The 17,323-nt window shown below is 52.6% G+C and overlaps 2 protein-coding genes across 10 annotated transcripts; one reads left to right on the forward strand and one right to left on the reverse strand.

Annotated features, from left to right (window-relative positions):
* Positions 1-297: 297 nt before the first annotated feature.
* IRF3 (interferon regulatory factor 3) lies at positions 298-8,306 on the reverse strand. 5 transcript variants are annotated; one of them, XM_066374015.1, is made up of 8 exons: positions 8,207-8,306; positions 7,054-7,226; positions 5,182-5,353; positions 5,031-5,095; positions 3,399-3,591; positions 2,909-3,295; positions 1,003-1,134; positions 298-545 (listed from the first exon to the last, which is right to left on the reverse strand). In XM_066374015.1, exons 2-8 carry the CDS (start codon positions 7,216-7,218, stop codon positions 313-315), a joined length of 1,347 nt encoding a protein of 448 aa, XP_066230112.1. In that variant the 5' UTR covers positions 7,219-7,226; positions 8,207-8,306; the 3' UTR covers positions 298-312. The 5 variants fall into 5 exon arrangements, with proteins under 5 accessions (XP_066230112.1, XP_066230111.1, XP_066230109.1 ...); XM_066374014.1 differs by having other exon boundaries at positions 8,050-8,259; XM_066374012.1 differs by lacking the exon at positions 8,207-8,306 and adding an exon at positions 7,941-8,031.
* Positions 8,270-17,056, forward strand: BCL2L12 (BCL2 like 12). 5 transcript variants are annotated; one of them, XM_066374022.1, is made up of 8 exons: positions 8,376-8,450; positions 8,608-8,759; positions 9,092-9,206; positions 9,417-9,559; positions 11,465-11,551; positions 11,668-11,759; positions 14,609-14,896; positions 16,892-17,056. In XM_066374022.1, the coding sequence occupies exons 3-8, from the start codon at positions 9,100-9,102 to the stop codon at positions 16,940-16,942; spliced, it is 768 nt and encodes a 255-aa protein (XP_066230119.1). In that variant the 5' UTR covers positions 8,376-8,450; positions 8,608-8,759; positions 9,092-9,099; the 3' UTR covers positions 16,943-17,056. The 5 variants fall into 5 exon arrangements, with proteins under 5 accessions (XP_066230115.1, XP_066230116.1, XP_066230117.1 ...); XM_066374021.1 differs by having other exon boundaries at positions 8,379-8,450; positions 8,605-8,759; XM_066374019.1 differs by lacking the exon at positions 8,608-8,759 and having other exon boundaries at positions 8,334-8,450; positions 9,078-9,206.
* The last annotated feature ends 267 nt before the right edge of the window (positions 17,057-17,323 follow it).

Genomic DNA, 17,323 nt, shown 5'->3' on the forward strand with positions numbered 1-17,323 from the left:
TGCTCCAGGGGTGGGGCCCAGATCCTTTACAACTGCCCATCCCAGCCCCATGCAGAGGGGAACCCATGGCCCAGAATAGAGGGCTTGCCTGAGGTCACCCGGCAGGAGTTGGGAGACCCAAGTCCGCCAGGGACAGATGGCCCCTTGGCCTTGGCCCAGCGGCCCTCGACACAGTGCCTCGCCCTCATGGAGGGAGCACCTGAGTCCGTGGGTGGCTTGCACTGAGGCATGCAGACAGAATAATGCCTGGTTTGGGTCAGGGCTGGCCCGGGGACACCAAACACCAGACACAAGTGGTGACCGTGGCAAGGACTAGTTTATTAGTTGAGGTGAGGAGCCTACACTCACGAGTGGTGGGCTCAGACCTCCCCAGTGACCTAGAAGTCCATGTCCTCGACCAGGTCCTGGAGGTAGGCCTTGTATTGGTCCGATGTGAGGGAGAGTGGGAGGCTGTTGGAAATGTGCAGGTCCACAGTGTTCTCCAGCGAGGAGGCACCGCCTGCTCGCGCCATTTCTAGCAGGGCCCTGAGGCACGTGGGAACAACCTGCAGGAGTTGGGGGAGAAACACTGTCAAGGGAAGCACGGAACAGTGTCTACTCTAGGGGGTAAGTTGAGTGGCCAACTTCCAGCAGCTCCCACCACAACCAAGTATGAATTCTTAGGCCCAGGGCTGCCAGGAGTTGTAGTTTCCCCGTATTCACAACTACTGGGAGACCAGAGAGGGTTCCCAGAAGCTAGGGCTGAGCAGCTAGTGTCAGGACTCCTGGGAGCTGTAGTTCCTCACAGGGTCTGCTGGGGCTTCCAGTCCACCAACTCCCACGTGGCTCTAGAGTAAGGACATGAGGGGGACACCCAGAAGCTCCTGGGGATGAAGAATGGTGGTTGCAGAGACTTAGAAGTTGTAGTTTCTCAAGGGGCTTCTGGGAATTATAGTTCCTGGGAGCAACCTATTCCCTTTAGAAGATCCACCCCAGTCCCAGGAGCCCCGGGGCTGCAGGCACCTTGACCATCACTAGCCTCTTGGTCCACGGCTGGTCCTGGGGCCACGGCTCCCCCACGCAGAACCAGAGTGTGTAGCGTGGCGAGTGTCCGCTTCCTTCGATGAAGGAGATCAAATCTGGGGACCCAGGATCCTAGTCAGGGATGGGAAGACCTCTACCTGACCCTCCCTTTAAAACTTGAGTAATATCCCACCTTCTCCCCTAAACCTAAAGCCATCAAAACCAAGGGGCTGCTGCTTGACCAGGTGGTGACAGTGGATAGAGCATCGGTCTGAGACACTGAGGACTCAGGTTCAAAACCCCAAGGTCGCTGGCTTGAGCGTGGGCTCATAGACATAGTTGTTGGCTTGAGCCCAAAGGTTGCTGTTTCGACAGGAGCCCCCGGTCAAGGCACATATAGAAAGCAATCAATAAGCAACTGTGAATCGATGCTTCTCATCTCGCTCCCTTCCTATCTGTCCCTGTATGTCTCTCACTTGTGCTTAAAAGGGTGGGGGTACTGATTTGGATACAGTCTGCATAATTCTATGTAATTCTAGTACAAACATAGAAGTTCCTCTCCCTCCCCTGTATCAGGGTAGGGCTGGAAGATTTCTCACCTCCCACAGCCTCAACATTCAGGTGGGGAAACAGGTCCAGATGGGAGATCCACTCCCAAAGATGGATAGGCAGTTGACAGTTACTACTCTTTTTTTTTTTTTTTTTTATTCATTTTTAGAGAGGAGAGAGAAGAGAGAGAGGGAGAGAGAGAGATAGAGAGGGAGATAGAGAGGGAGAGAGAGAGGAGAGACAGAGAGAGAGAAGTGGGGGAGGAGCTGGAAGCATCAACTCCCATATGTGCCTTGACCAGGCAAGCCCAGGGTTTCGAACCGGCGACCTCAGCATTTCTAGGTCGATGCTTTATCCACTGCGCCACCACAGGTCAGGCGCGACAGTTACTACTCTTTAACCCCCTCAGGGCCATACTGTCAAGTATGTAGCCATTAACCACCATAGCTATTTAAATTGTAACTAATTAAAATGCAAATAGTTTAACACTCACTGCTCAGTTACCCTCACCTCACCTAAATACTCAATAGCAGCATGTGGCTAGTGGATACCCCATTGGACAGTGCAAAGAAAGTTCTATTGGCTGGCAAAACCCTATGGGATCTCTGTCTGTCTGTCCATTATAATTGGTAATAATAATGACGACTAAAGCAGCTAATTCCCTTAGCGCTTCTGTACATGGGCTTGGTGCCTCCTTCCAGCTCTGGGCAGGGAGGGGGACAGACACAGTCTTCAGACTTGACAGACTCAGAGCAGCCCAGTTTGTTTGTTTTTAAGCACAAGAGAGAGGGACAGACAGGAAGGGAGAGAGGTGAGAAACATCAACTTGTTGTAGCACCTTAGTTGTTCATTGACTGCTTTCTCATAAGTGCCTTGACAGTGGGGGGAGGGGGCTCCAGCCAAGCGAGTGACCTCTTGCTCATGACAGCAACCTTGGGCTTCAAGCCAGTGACCATGGGGTTTTGAACCTGGGTCATCAGTGTCCCAGGCTGATACTCTATCCACTGCGCCACCGCCTGGTCAGGCAGAGCAGTGTGGTTTAAACTGCAGGCAGGGTAGCAAGATCCTGAAAAGTCTGACCCCAGAGTTCTTTTTTATTATTTTTATTTATTTATTCATTTTAGAAAGGAGAGACAAAGAGAGAGGGAGATAGAGAGGAAAAGAGAGAAGGGGGAGGAGCAGGAAGCATCAACTCCCACATGTGCCTTGACCGGGCAAGTCCAGGGTTCCGAACCAGTGACCTCAGAGTTCCAGGTCGATGCCTGATCCATTGCGCCACCACAGGTCAGGCCTGACCCCAGAGTTCTTAACCACTGGGACCCCCTCTTCACAGCCAAGGAAGGCCTACCCCACTCACCTGTCACAAATGGCCTCAGGTCCAACACGCCTGTTTCCTTGTCCTTGGAGACCTCACCATCAGGCCCGTGCCCACCATTGGGGAGGAGCTCCTCGCCCATGGCCCAGTATGTGGCTGTGTGGCAGCGCGCCAGCCTCTGGGCCCAGAGCTGCTGCCCTGCCCTCCACAGAGCTAGTCCCTCGCCCAGGCTGTTCAGCACACGGCTCACGAAGCCTATCACACCCCTGTCTGTCAGGAGTGCCCCAGGGTCCGGCAGTAATATTAGCTGTTCAGACAGTGTCCTGTCCCCTGCTTCTGACCCCACCAGCCGCAGGCCCTGCGGGCAGAAGATGGTCTGCTGGAAGACTTGCCGGCCCCGGTAGAAGGCGGTCACCTCAAATTCCCACTCTGAGCAGCAGGAGAAGCAACAATGTGAAGGGAAAGAGATTGAGAGAGTGTCAGGGGCCCATCACCCCAGACCGGCCCCTCACAGCCCATGGCTGATACTCACCATCCTCGGGCACCAGTAGCCGTCTCAGTGGGTTGTCGGGGGGTTCAGAGTTTGAGTAGGGAGGCAGTATGTCTAAGTTAGGGCTCAGCAAGAGCTGAGGGGGCTGTTCAGGAGCCACAGCCAGGTTCAAGGGCTCCTCATTTGGGATTGGGCCCAAGGCCATGTCACTCAGTAACTCCTCCAGAATGTCTTCCTGGAGAGAAAAATAGATTCCAGGCGTTTCCACAGCATTTTCTAGAGACTACCCATGGACCAGGCTTTGTGCTCAACATTACGGGGACCCAGAAAGGAGACAGTCCTGAGCTTTGCTCTCGAGGGGCTTCCAGTCCAGGGGAGAGACAGCCATGGGCACAGACAACAAAATATATGCTTGGGCCCTGGCCAGTTGGCTCAGCGGTAGAGCATCGGCCTGGCATGCGGGGGACCCAGGTTCGATTCCCGGCCAGGGCACATAGGAGAAGCGCCCCATTTGCTTCTCCACCCCCCCCTTCCTCTCTGTCTCTCTCTTCCCCTCCCGCAGCCAAGGCTCCATTGGAGCAAAGATGGCCCGGGCACTGGGATGGCTCCTTGGCCTCTGCCACAGGCGCTAGAGTGGCTCTGGTCGCGGCAGAGCGACGCCCCGGAGGGGCAGAGCATCGCCCCCTGGTGGACAGAGCATCGCCCCTGGTGGGCGTGCCAGGTGGATCCCAGTCGGGCGCATGCGGGAGTCTGTCTGACTGTCTCTCCCTGTTTCCAGCTTCAGAAAAATACAAAAAAAAAAAAAAAAAAAATATATATATATATATATATATATGTGCTTGAATATATGCTGGGTGTTATGATGGCCCTGGGGGAGCAGCTGATTCCAGCCCAAGGATCTGGCTTCCTGCAAACAAGGCCTGGGTAGTAAGATATTGACGGAATTTCAGAGGGGACTTTTCTGGCCACAGACATCAGCAAGATCAAAGGTACAGAGTTTCCGAGTTCCCTACAGGCTGGAGAGCGAGGAATGCGATAGAAAGCGCCTTGAATGCCTGGTGAGAACTGAATTTTCTTTTTTTTTTTTGTATTTTTCTGAAGCTGGAAACGGGGAGAGACAGTCAGACAGACTCCCGCATGCGCCCCACCGGGATCCACCCGGCACGCCCACCAGGGGCAACGCTCTGCCCACCAGGGGCGGGACGCTCTGCCCACCAGGGGGCGATGCTCTGCCCCTCCGGGGTGTCGCTCTGCCGCGACCAGAGCCACGCCAGCGCCTGGGGCAGAGGCCAAGGAGCCATCCCCAGCGCCTGGGCCATCTTTGCTCCAATGGAGCCTTGGCTGAGGGAGGGGAAGAGAGAGACAGAAAGGAAGGAGGGGGGGGGGGTGGAGAAGCAAATGGGCGCTTCTCATATGTGCCCTGGCCGGGAATCGAACCCGGGTTCCCCGCACGCCAGGCCGACGCTCTACTGCTGAGCCAACCGGCCAGGGCCGAGAACTGAATTTTCTCCTGAGGGCTGTGAGCAGAAGAGGGATAGGGTCAAGTGAGGGACAGAAGGAGGGAGAAGGCTGGGGTGATGGCCCATGGGGAGAAGATGAGGCCTGAAAAAGTCCATGGGGACACAGAGGGGATGAGACAGAAACTGAGGGCAAGAAGGTCAAGCACATGCTTACTTGGGTATCAGAGGTGCTGCATCTGGTGTCTGGAGAGGTCTCCAGCTCAGGAAAGTCTACACCTCCTGGTGAGAGAGATGGTGAGCGGAGAAGGGGTGCTAGGGACTCTCAGAATCCCACCCCTCCATGAAAAGCCCCATGTCCATCACACCTGAGTTCAAAAACTCATAGATCTTGTGCGGGTCATGGGGATCCTTGCTCCGGTCCTCAGCTAAACGCAACCCTTCCTTCCGGTTCAAGGCAGACCTGAAATTCCTCTTCCAGGTTGGCAGGTCAGGCTTGTCCTTCCCAGGAGTATAAGCACCACTGGCCTCCGCCCAGGCCTGGGGAACCAGTGGTACCAAAATAGAGGAGAAAATGATTCAGACCCTGCCCCAGGGTTAAAACCCTCTGTCTTCTGATCTTTTTTTATTATTATTATTATTATTATTTTTAGAGATACAGAGAAAGAGAGAGGGATAGATAGGGACAGACAGGAACGGAGAGAGATGAGAAGCATCAATCATCAATTTTTCGTTGTGACACCTTAGTTGTTCATTGATTGCTTTCTCATATGTGCCTTGACCGTGGCCTTCAGCAGACCGAGTAACCCCTTGCTCGAGCCAGTGAACCTGGGTCCAAGCTGGTGAGCTTTAGCTCAAACCAGATGAGCCAGTGCTCAAGCTGGCGACCTCAGGGTCTCAAACCTGGATCCTCCACATCCCAGTCCAACGCTCTATCCACTGCGCCACCGCCTGGTCAGGCTGTCTTCTGATCTTAACACCAACCCCTCTCCACTGGCACATTTCTAACTTGGCAAGGTTCTATTCCAAACTTTTGGATTCTGTGCCCAAACTTCTCCTACCTCAACCTTTCTTTTCCTTTCTTTTTTAAGATTTTATTTATTCATTTTTTTTTGGGGGGGGGTGGAGGGGGTAGGAGCAGGAAGCATCACATCCCATATGTGCCTTGATCAGGCAAGCCCGTGGTTTCAAACAAGCGACCTCAAGAGTTCCAGGTTGACTTTTTATCCACTGTGCCACCACAGGTCAGGCCTTATTAACCTTTCAAAAAAAAACCTTGCTTTCTAAAAAAAATAAATAAACAGCCTTGGTCAGACAGCTCAGTTGGTTAGAGCAGGGTTAGTAAACCTTTTTATACCTACCGCCCACTTTTATATCTCTGTTATTAATAAAATTTTCTAACTGCCCACCGGTTCCACAGCAATGGTGATTTATAAAGTAGGGAAGTAACTTTACTTTATAAAATTTATAAAGCAGAGTTACAGCAAGTTAAAGCATATAATAATAATTACTTACCAAGTACTTTATGTTGGATTTTCGCTGTTTAGCAGAATCAATCTTTATAAAACAACTTACTATAGTTAAATCTTTTTATTTATACTTTGGTTGCTCCGCTACCACCCACCATGAACGCTGGAACGCCCACTAGTGGGCGGTAGGGACCAGGTTGACTACCACTGGGTTAGAGCATCGTCCACAAGCACAGAGGTTGCTGGTTTGATCCCCAGCCAGGGCACATACAGGAACAGATTGATGTTCCTGTCTCTCTGCCTTCCTCTCCCTTTGTAATCAATAGCATAAACATTAAAAACAATAATAATAAATAAAAGTAAAACAAACTTTTGCTTTCTAAGCCAACTTTCCAGGTCCTACTCGGTGTATAACTGTGCCACCAACCTGCCCCAGGGCACCTTCTGTAACAACCCCACTCGAAGTCCCTTTACCACCACTGGTGTATCCTAATTTAGTGGGAAATAACCTCAGCTTTGGCCCAGTCTGGCCTCTTATGTTCCAAGATTCGCCCCCATAATTCAACATACAGGAGCCCTACCCCCAGCGAGTCCTGAAGCCCCAGGGTACATTTCATTCACGGTCTTACCTGCTTTTCTGGTTCTATCTCCAAACCGGGTCCCTCCAATCCTGCCAGCTACCTGATTTATATCAACCGTCCTAACCCCACCCCATACCCTTCTAGTTCCACCCCACGGAGTTCACCCCACCCTGTGGCAGCTCCCATGCACCTGGAAGATACCGAAGTCCTCCTGCTGGGCATCTTGCCTCAAGCCGTGTTTCCAGGGAATGCGAAAGCGCTTACGGCTCTGGTCCAGCCAGGCCACGCCCTCAAGCTGCCCTCCATCCAGCTGCGACACCAGCCAAGGCAGGATCCGTGGCTTTTGGGTTCCCATGGTTGGGCCTACGAATAAAATGGGCAATTCGTGGCGCAGCCGGGCTCAGGCCCACCTGGCCCGAGAGCGCCACACCCAGATCATCCTCAGAGCCACAACGCAGGTCCCTCACCTATATGTTCTTGAGTTACAAACAGACCTCTGCTTCCATCCTCCAGAGAGGCTCCTCAACTCAGCGTGGACTCCCTCCCAAATCCATTTTAGAACTTCCTCGTTTCCCCAGCTCCTATGCAAACCCACCTACTCCCTCCATTCCACCATCACAGATCCTTCCCTGTTCCATTGTAACCCTCTCCCCGTCTCTCCCCACCACCCAATGCAGGTACCCCACTTCCAAGGTGGAACCTAACCGCAGACACTACTCATCTGTATACCTCTACCTCCCGCACCTATCCCAGTGTAGACCCCCTTCCACATAAGGTCCCCTCACCCATTTCCACCACAGACCTCCATCCACAATTTCCCCCAGACAGCCTCCCAGTCAGGGCGTGCTCCATACTAGACTCTAGAGTGGACTGCCTCCAATCTCTTCCCCTCTCCGCCACTTTTTCTTATTAATTTTATCGAGAAAGGAAGAGGGCGAGAGAGAGAAAGAGGAACATCGATCTGTTCTTGTATGTGCCCTAACCGAGGATCGTACCGGCAGCCTCTGCACTCCGGGACGATGCTCTACCCAACAGCGGTCAGGGCTCCCCTTCTTCTATGTGTCCCCCGCCACACACCGGCCACTGCTTCACTTTCCACAGCCCCCTCTCTACTATCATAGCAGAACGATCCTTCCTCCCGTTCTTCACTCCTGGACCAACTCCCCATCTCTTCCGTGTTACCTACCTAGCGGGGCGGGGCGCGAAGGGTGCTAGGTCCCAGCCTTGACTTTGGGGTTCGGTAGCTCTCGAACTCGCCGCTGCCCCCACCCCTTCCTGTCAGCTGAGCGTTAGAGCGGTGGAGCTTTGTTTTCTACCGATTTCTTGAAATAAAAACGATTTACCGTCATTTGGTTGACAAACTCCAAAAAGGAGGCTCCCAAAGCCCGGACGACCCTCCCATGCCCTTTTTAGCCACCAGCATGCCGGGAACGTCACATGCAAATTAAGCGGGCACCAAGCACCCTTCCTTCTCTACGTTTGGACCGGCACCAATCTGACCCAGTGCGCAGGCGCGGGAAAGTGGCGCTAATAAAGAGAAGTTTATACAAGTTTAGTGAAGGAGGCGGTGGCGGGGCCTGGGACCAGGTGAGTGGGGCGTTAGTGAGGGCTGAAGTGAGAGGGGAAGAGGAGCGGGACAAGATGCAGGAGCAGGCACTCCAGTCTCGCTTCTTCGAGATCCAAGCGTGCTGGGTCCTCAAAATACTGTGCCAGCCTTAGATAGTGGAACTACATCTCCCAGCAGGCCGCGCGGCGACCAAGTGCTAACCGAGTGGAATGTTGGCCATGAAGCCTGCTGGGATTGGTAGTTCCCATCCTCAACGGCTTAAGTAGCTTGGCATTTACCCGCAGAATCAGAAGTTGAAGCCTCAAGCCTACTCTCTCGGAGACCCAGAGGTCTGAGTCACAATTTCCTTCTCCCTCAGACTCAGAAATTTAAACCCCTACTCCCCTTTTCTGTTAGACCCAAGAATCCGGATCTCCAGATTCCTCCTCTGCCAGGATCAAGGAGTTTTCGTCCTCATCCCCCTTCTCCCTCTGGGGACTCGAGTCCGTACCACCAGACCTCAATTCCCCTAAAGGATCTAGGAGTTCAGACCCTTAGCTCCTTCCTCCCTTGGGGACTTCCAAGTCCTGGCCCCTTCCTCATTCACGGGCTAGAAGTTTGGGCCCCAAGTCTTCACTTCCCGCTGAACTCCTGAGTCCATCCCTCAGCCCCTCCCTCACAGGTGCCCCCATGGCAGGCTCAGAGGAGCTGGGGCTCCGCGAGGACACGCTGAGGGTCCTAGCTGCCTTCCTTCAGCGGGGTGAGGCTGCCGGGTCCCCCATTCCAACCTCACCCAGGTAAGAGGAGTTGCCTCCTCCCTCCGGCCTGCATGTGGTGTGGGCCATCTCTAACTCTTGTTCCTGGTCTCAGTCTGTCTCCTCTCCCGTCTCATTATATCTGGCTCTTTTTCTTGTTCCTGAGGTTTCAGGGAGAGGCCCCGAGGGGGAGAAAGAAGGGACTGCTTGCAGGGGGCTTCTGGGGTCACTCTCTGAGGTCCCCTTTCCCAGGAGCCCTGTCCAGGAGGAGCCAACAGACTTCCTGAGTCGCCTTCGAAGATGTCTTCCTTGCCCCTTGGGTCGAGAAGCAGTTCCCCCTGAGTCCCCTCGGCCTTGCTCCTTACCCCTTCGCCCCTGCTATGATTCACAGCCTGGTAAGAGATTTTCCTAGATTACCTATGAACTTGCTGGGCCAGGAGCCTTGATTCTTTTTTTGTAATTGATTTAGAGAAAAACATTGACTTCTTGTTCCACATTGGTTGGTTGACTTTTTTTTAATTCTTTTTTTTTTTTAAGCATTTTAATTTCATTTATTTATTTATTTTGTGACAGAGACAGAGAGAGGGACGGACAGGAAGGGAGAGAGATGAGAAGCATCGATTTTTCGTTGTGGCACCTTAGTTGTTCGTTGATTGCTTTCTCATGTGCCTTGACCGGGGGCTACAGCAGACTGAGTGACCCCTTGCTCAAGCCAGTGACCTTGGGCTCAAGCTGGTGAGCCTTGCTCAAACCAGATGAGCCCACACTCAAGCTGGCAACCTTGGGGTCTTGAACCTGGGTTCTCCACATCCCAGTCTGAAGCTCTATCCACTGCGCCACCACCACCATCTGATCAGGCTGTTGGTTGACTTTTTTTTTTTTTTTTTTTTTTTACAGGGACAGAGAGAGAGTCAGAGAGAGGGATAGACAGGAACAGACAGACAGGAACGGAGAGATATGAGAAGCATCAATCATCAGTTTTTCGTTGGGAGACCTTAGTTGTTCATTGATCGCTTTCTCATATGTGCCTTGACCATGGGTGACCTCAGGGTCTCAAACCTGGGTCCTCTGCATCCCAGTCTGACGCTCTATCCACTGCGCCACCGCCTGGTCAGGCTGGTTGACTCTTGTATATACCCTGATAGGGGGTCGGTCAAACCTGAAACCTTGGCATATCAGACAATCCTCCAACCAGCTGAGCTACCTGGCCAGGGCAAGGAGCTTTGATTAGGAAAGCATAGACGGGATAAGGAACTAGTTTAAAGATCACTCAGCTAAGAGCGTCTGGAGTCTACAGCACCTACCCTTACCGTTCTGTGCCCTACCCCGTCCCTGTTAGATTGCTGTTTGTCAGTTCTCTGGTTGCTTTCTATTTGTTATCTCCTTCCATACCACAGGGAGACAGGAAGCATGGTTTTCAATCAGAACTCCTGGATGTTTGGTTACATGACTCAGAAAATCCTTTTCTTCTCTGCTTCTGTGTTTCTCCAGTAGCGAAGTAGGAATGGGGGATCATTGGCCTTGATCAAGAGTGACCAACAGCTTTCCTCTAGGCCCTGCAGGGTTGGCTCAGCGTTAGAGTGTCAGCCATGTGTGGAAGTCCCGGGTTTAATTCTGGTCAGGGCAACACAGGACAAGCACCCATCTGCTTCTCCACCCTTCCCCCTCTCCTTCCTCTCTATCTCTCTCTTCCCCTCCTGCAACCAAGGCTCCATTGGAGCAAAGATGGCCCGGACGCTGGGGATGGCTCCATGGCCTCTGCCTCAGGCGCTAGAATGGCTCTGGTTGCAACAGAGCAACGCCCCAGATGGGCAGAGCATCGCCCCCTGGTGGGCATGCTGGGTGGATCCCAGTCGGGTGCATGCGGGAGTCTGTCTGACTGCCTCCTGGCTTCTAACTTCGGGGGAAAAAAAAAAAGAAGTGACAAATGGCTTTCCTCTCATATGTGAGCTTGAATAGACTAGTAATGGCTATGGGAATGCTAGTTTGCAAAGGATTTCCTAGCTACAGAGAAGAGTTCAGTGATCAGTTGATGATGCCTAAAATGGATAAGGGGTAGAGTGGTAATAGCTGGAGTGTCATGTGTTTGCTTTTCTTCAATGGGTTCATCTTCAAGGTCCAGTTCAGCTCTAATGCTCTAAGTCCATTTTGGGGAACACCATAAAGTAGAAAAGGGTCTTTTGCCAAGTTTGCTCCCATTATGAAATGGAAATCACTGCTACCTGAGAAGGTGATTAGAAGGAGAGAATCAATAACTTCCTGATGTCTTAGAGACCTGTCATTGGCTCTTTTCACCCCAGGCACAGCTACCCCAGACTTCTATGCCCTGGTGGCCCAGCGGCTGGAACAGCTGGTTCAAGAGCAACTAAGATCCCCACCTAGCCCAGGTAAGGTATAGAGGGGCCCTGGAGAAAAATGAGGGTAGACAAAAAAAAAAAAGAAAAATGAGGGTAGAAGGGTCACCAGTGTTCTGCTCACAATGGAATTCTCTTCTGCCCCTTAGAGTTACAGTGTCCTCCACCCACGGAGAAGGAAGCCCTGTTGCGGAGGCTGGTGGCCTTGCTGGAGGAAGAGGCAGAAGTCATCAACCAGAAGGTGATGGCAGCCTATTCCATCCCTTAGCTAGGATAGGAATTACTTTATGATTTGGCACTGGGATTAGAAGCTAGATCTGCATTCTCATTGGATGGTCAGGTGGGGAGAGGGTGGGACAAGGCTTTAATGAAGGGTTGAGTGACAGAGATATGGCCAGGGCAGTACTTCAAATTCCAGACTTGTGTTGTACTATAGAGGAGTGTGGCCTAAAGACAGGGGGTGTGGCCATCAGAAACAAGATCTAGGAAAGAGATTGGGATCAGTTGAGGAAACAAGGGAATGTATGGTGGTGGGAGTAGAGTGTGGTTTGAAGAAAACTATCTAGAAATCTAAAGCCCTGAGTTATAGACTATATGGGGGCATGGCTTAGAATGTGGGGGAAGGCCTGGCCTGTAGTGGCGCAGTGGTTAAAGCGTCTACCTTGAATGCTGAGGTCACTGGGTTCAAATCCCTGGGCTTGTCCCCTCAAGGCACTTACAGGAAGCAACTACTATGAGTTGATGCTTCCTGCTTCTCCCCCTCTCCCCTCTCTCTAAAAATCAATAAGAAATAAAAATAAAAATAAAAGAATATGGGAGAGGAGGGAAATGTCCTGCTGGAGGAGGTGGGTTTGTTGCTCTGTCCTGGAATATGATTAGTGTAAGAGTTTGGGCATTGTGCGTGGTATTATTAAGTTAGGGGATCAGGGAACGTGCAAGATATTCCAGTACTTTCAGCCTTTTGTATAGTACATTTTCATCAATGAAAAAAAAGTTGGTTTTGCATCTCATTTGCATAATTGAACAACTTTCTTTGACTTGTTTGCTTTTCTGATGGTCTTGGTTTTTTTTTTTTTTTTTTTTTTTTTTTTTTTTTGTATTTTTCTTAAGCTAGAAACGGGGAGAGACAGACAGACTCCCGCATGCGCCCGACCGGGATCCACCCGGCACGTCCACCAGGGAGCGACGCTCTGCCCACCAGGGGGCGATGCTCTGCCCCTCCGGGGTGTCGCTCTGCCGCGACCAGAGCCACTCTAGCGCCTGGGGCAGAGGCCAAGGAGCCATCCCCAGCGCCCAGGCCATCTTTGCTCCAATGGAGCCTCCGCTGCAGGAGGGGAAGAGAGACAGAGAGGAAGGAGAGGGGGAGGGGTGGAGAAGCAGATGGGCGCTTCTCCTGTGTGCCCTGGCTGGGAATCGAACCTGGGACTTCTGCACACCAGGCCGATGCTCTACCACTGAGCCAACCGGCCAGGGCTTTTTTTTTTTTTTTTTTTTTTTTTTTTTTTTTACAGAGACAGAAAGAGAGTCAGAGAGAGGGACAGACAGGGACAGACAGACAGGAACAGAGAGAGATGAGAAGCATCAATCACCAGTTCTTCGTTGCGCATTGCTACACCTTAGTCGTTCATTGACTGCTCTCTCATATGTGCCCTGACCACGGCCCTTCAGCAGACTGAGTAACCCCCTGCTTGAGCCAGCGACCTCGGGTCCAAGCTGGTGAGCTTTTGCTCAAACCAGATGAGCCCGTGTTCAAGCTGGCGACCTCGGGGTCTCGAACCTGGGTCCTCCGCATCTCAGTCCAATGCTCTATCCACTGCGCCACCGCCTGGTCAGGTTGATGGTCTTGTTTAATAAAAAATCAAATGCTTTTTTTTTTTTTTTTTTTTTTTCATTTTTCTGAAGCTGGAAACAGGGAGAGACAGTCAGACAGACTCCCGCATGCGCCCGACCGGGATCCACCCGGCACGCCCACCATGGGGCGACGCTCTGCCCACCAGGGGGCGATGCTCTGCCCATCCTGGGCGTCGCCATGTTGCGACCAAAGCCACTCTAGCGCCTGGGGCAGAGGCCACAGAGCCATCCCCAGCGCCCGGGCCATCTTTGCTCCAATGGAGCCTTGGCTGCGGGAGGGGAAGAGAGAGACAGAGAGGAAAGCGCGGCGGAGGGGTGGAGAAGCAAATGGGCGCTTCTCCTGTGTGCCCTGGCCGGGAATCAAACCCGGGTCCTCCGCACGCTAGGCCGATGCTCTACCGCTGAGCCAACCGGCCAGGGCTCAAATGCTTTTTTTATCGCTTCATACTCATTTTGAAATATCTCCTAATTTTTTTTTTAAATTTTTTTTTTTAATTTTAGAGAGGAGAGAGAGACAGAGAGGGAGAAAGAGAGGAGAGACAGAGAAAAGGTGGGGAGGAGCTGGAAGCATCGTGCCTTGACCAGGCAAGCCCAGGGTTTCAAACCGGCGACCTCAGCATTTCCAGGTCGACGCTTTATCCACTGCGCCACCACAGGTCAGGCTGAAATATCTCCTAATTTTTGTGAGCAGTAAATTAATGATGGGTAAAGGCAAGATTGTTTTTTTTGTTTTGTTTTGTTTTAATTGATTTTAGAGAAAGAGGAAGGGAGAGAACAGAGACAGAAACATTGATCTGTTCCTTACAGTGCCCTGATGGGGGATCGAACCAGCAACTTCTGTGCTTGCTTCAACCAACCAAGCTATGCGGCCAGGGCTGAATGCAAGGTTGTTGTAGACACTGGCCCGGCCTGGCCTGCTCACCTCTCAGGGAACACTACTACTGTGGATGTGGCTAAGAGATTAGCATTCTAGAACTCAGTTACAGTGGGTTTGGCCCTTATTAGCTGTAGCGGCCTGGGCAGAGGCATAGGCTTAGCTTCTTAGATTCTGGGCCACCTTCTTGTGAGCAGGTTGACAGAAACCATGGAATCTAGTTTATGATTGGCCGATGTGATGGATAGGAGCGAGGCTTGAGCCTTGGTAGAGGACCTTGAACCAGAAAGCCACGCCTCCCAGCCTCCTATTGGCTGGACACAAGGGCGGGCTCTACCTTACCTTTTTCCCTGTCTACCCCACAGCTCGCCTCGGACCCTGCCCTGCGCTGCAAGCTGGCCCGCCTCTCCGCTGGTTCTTTCGCCCGCCTAGTGGAACTGTTCTCCAGCCGCGAGGGCAGCCCTCGCCCCAGCCACGCACGCCCCTCCTTGCCGTGCCCCGGGCCCCCGCCGCCTTCCCCGGAGCCCCTGGCCCGCCTTGCCTTGGCCATGGAGCTGAGTCGGCGCGTGGCCCGGCTAGGGGGAACCCTGGCTGGACTCAGCGTGGAGCACGTGCACAGCTTCACGCCCTGGATCCAGGCCCAAGGGGGCTGGGTGAGCCGCCCAAGCCTCTGTGCGCCTCCCTTTACCTTACTATAATTGTGGGTGGGGCGCTTCTTAGGTTGCCTTTAAGACATCACAGGTGTTCTCCCAGCCCTCCCAATCACCTGTTCTGTGTTTATTGAGCACCTACTGTACAGCAGGCACCATGGTGATGAGGAGGTAGATTATTGTGAGGGTTAAATGGGATCATCCTTGTAAGTACTTGGCACTCCATAGGCATTTGTGCGATTATCTAGTGCAGCGGTTCTCAACCTTGTGGGTTGCGACCCCGGCGGGGGTTGAACGACCAAAACACAAGGGTCGCCTAAAGCCATCGGAAAATACATATTTATTATACAATACATTTTTAATTTTCCGATGGCTTTAGGCGACCCCTGTGTTTTGGTCGTTTGACCCCCGCCGGGGTCGCGACCCTCAGGTTGAGAAGTGACTCTGCCCTCCTGCACTCCCTTGCCAGTGTATACCACTGCCTCTGCTCTGCTCTACTCAAGTCTTACCCGGGAGGCCTTCCCCGATCCCCATGTAAACCGGTAGCCACCTCTTCTCCTTCCCACCCCTCTCCCTCCCTCTTTGCTGCTTCACCACCTCCCATAGCACTCTGCATCTTCAAACAGATGGTGGAAACGCTCGTTTATGCCTTTCCATTGTTTCCTCCCGCCCCTGACACATCAGCTTCAGCTAGACCTGGGAAGGGGGTCTTACCTTCCTTGCTCTTTGCTTTCAATCCAGTGCCAGGCTCAGAGCTGGATTGGGTCCAGTGTACCCGCTGTGTGACCTTGGCAACTGCCCTCACTTCCCTGAGCATTTGTCTGCCGCTGCCCAGTGGGCACCATCTCACCATCTCACTTGGCTTTGTTGCTATGGGGATGCAGTCGGAGAAGGATACGCTTCCCAGACCTGCTGGAGCTGGCCAGGTGTGTTAGAGGAGCAGAGAGGGCTGGAGCAGGGTGAGCCAGGTGAGTGATGGGGGTGGGAGCGGGACTCAGAGCCGAGAGCAGGAGGAGTGGCCAGGTTGTGCAGGGCCTGTGGCCACGGTGAGAACTTCGAGTTTGACTCTTGAGTCCCAAATCCCTGGACGACAGGTGACTTGGGTGTTAACACGTGCGCCCTCTGGTGGCTGCGTGGGGAACTCTATAGGGAGAGGGTGGAGATAGGGAGTTTGGAGGGGGTGACTGTGTTGGTCCAAGGGAGAGATGAGGGTAGGTCAGACCGGGGTCGGGGTAGTGGAGGGCTCTCGATTTCATTTGGAAATAGAAGTGACAGATTTTGCTGATGGAGTGGGTGTGTGGGATTGAGTGGCAGGCAGGGGTCAAGCATGCTGGCCCAGGCAACAGCTGGGCTGTATCTGATACTCCCGGAGACAGGGAAGAGCAGGGCAGAGGGGAAGAGGAGGAGCAGGTTTGGGGAAGAGTCAGAGATGGCTGGAAGCGGTCCAGTTACGGGAGAGATGCCCTCTGACCTTAAAGCAAGACGATGTGTTCACAGGGGATGTGAGTGTCTGGAGCTCAGCCCAGAAGCTTGTCGATTTGTACAATTATTTTATTTCTTTAAGGAATGATAACAGATAGGCTTGGCCAAGTACTCACCAAGGACTTCAGTGGGCTGATCCCATTTAAGCCTCACAACAACAGTACGGGATTTGGTTATCATCGCGGTCTTACTGCGGCCTAGGGGGAAAGTCCCTCACACAGGGGATAGAATCAACACTGACACAAAGCCAGGGCTCTCAATCTTTAAAACCCCAGCACTCTGTCTTTCTCTCCCCTCCAGTGTTCTGCCCACCACTCGGTCTCTGGCTTTCCCTCTTCTCTCTAGGACTCTGTCCCCACCCACCCTGGGTCTCCATCTCCCCACCCCCTTTCTGGTCTCTGTCCCTTCCTCTGTCTGGTCCCTTGCCTCCCCTGACTCAGCTCACACCGGGCGGGTGTGGAGGCCGTGGTGACCAGAGGCTGCCTGCTAACAAGGCTCTGCTGCTTTTCCCTCCAGGAGGGCATCCTGGCAGTTTCGCCCGTGGACTTGAACTTCCCCCTGGACTGAGATCTTCCTCAGCAGCTGCTACACGCTCGACTTCAGGTCCTGGCCTCTTTGTGTGCCTCTTGAGCCTTCCTGTTCTACTCAGGGCTGTGGGGTGGTGGCTGCCCACCCTGGTTTTGCCAAAAAGAAATTGTTCAAATAATTTTTCATATTAAATACTTTTTCAAATATTTAATTATTTGTCCTTTTATTCGAGAACTCAAGTTCTAAGTAGCAGAAATTTGGTTCAGACATCGGTCTGGTTTACAAATGAGGAAAGAGCCAGTTCATCCCTTCTAGAAATGTTATTTGGAGCATCTAGGAGTACCTGTCATACAGCATATTGAGGATTCCAGCTAGTTCCATTTTCCCCTGTTGCGTGATAGATTTATTCCAGCTCACCGT

The sequence above is a fragment of the Saccopteryx leptura genome, chromosome 3 (assembly GCF_036850995.1).
Source record: "Saccopteryx leptura isolate mSacLep1 chromosome 3, mSacLep1_pri_phased_curated, whole genome shotgun sequence".
In the NCBI taxonomy this organism is placed as follows: domain Eukaryota; kingdom Metazoa; phylum Chordata; class Mammalia; order Chiroptera; family Emballonuridae; genus Saccopteryx; species Saccopteryx leptura.

Bases quoted from the DNA above. Each gene is read 5' to 3' on its own strand.
- BCL2L12 (XM_066374018.1), top strand. From the start codon at position 8,301: ATGCAAATTAAGCGGGCACCAAGCACCCTTCCTTCTCTACGTTTGGAC. The intron at 8,451-9,330 runs GTGAGTGGGGCG...CTTGTTCCTGAG, and splicing joins GTGGCGGGGCCTGGGACCAG to GTTTCAGGGAGAGGCCCCGA. The intron at 11,760-14,608 runs GTGATGGCAGCC...TCTACCCCACAG, and splicing joins CAGAAGTCATCAACCAGAAG to CTCGCCTCGGACCCTGCCCT.
- IRF3 (XM_066374012.1), bottom strand. From the start codon at position 8,031: ATGGGGAGTTGGTCCAGGAGTGAAGAACGGGAGGAAGGATCGTTCTGC. The intron at 3,592-5,030 runs GTAAGCATGTGC...TTTTCTCTCCAG, and splicing joins GCAGCACCTCTGATACCCAA to GAAGACATTCTGGAGGAGTT. The intron at 3,296-3,398 runs GTGAGTATCAGC...CCTGCTGCTCAG, and splicing joins GCTACTGGTGCCCGAGGATG to AGTGGGAATTTGAGGTGACC.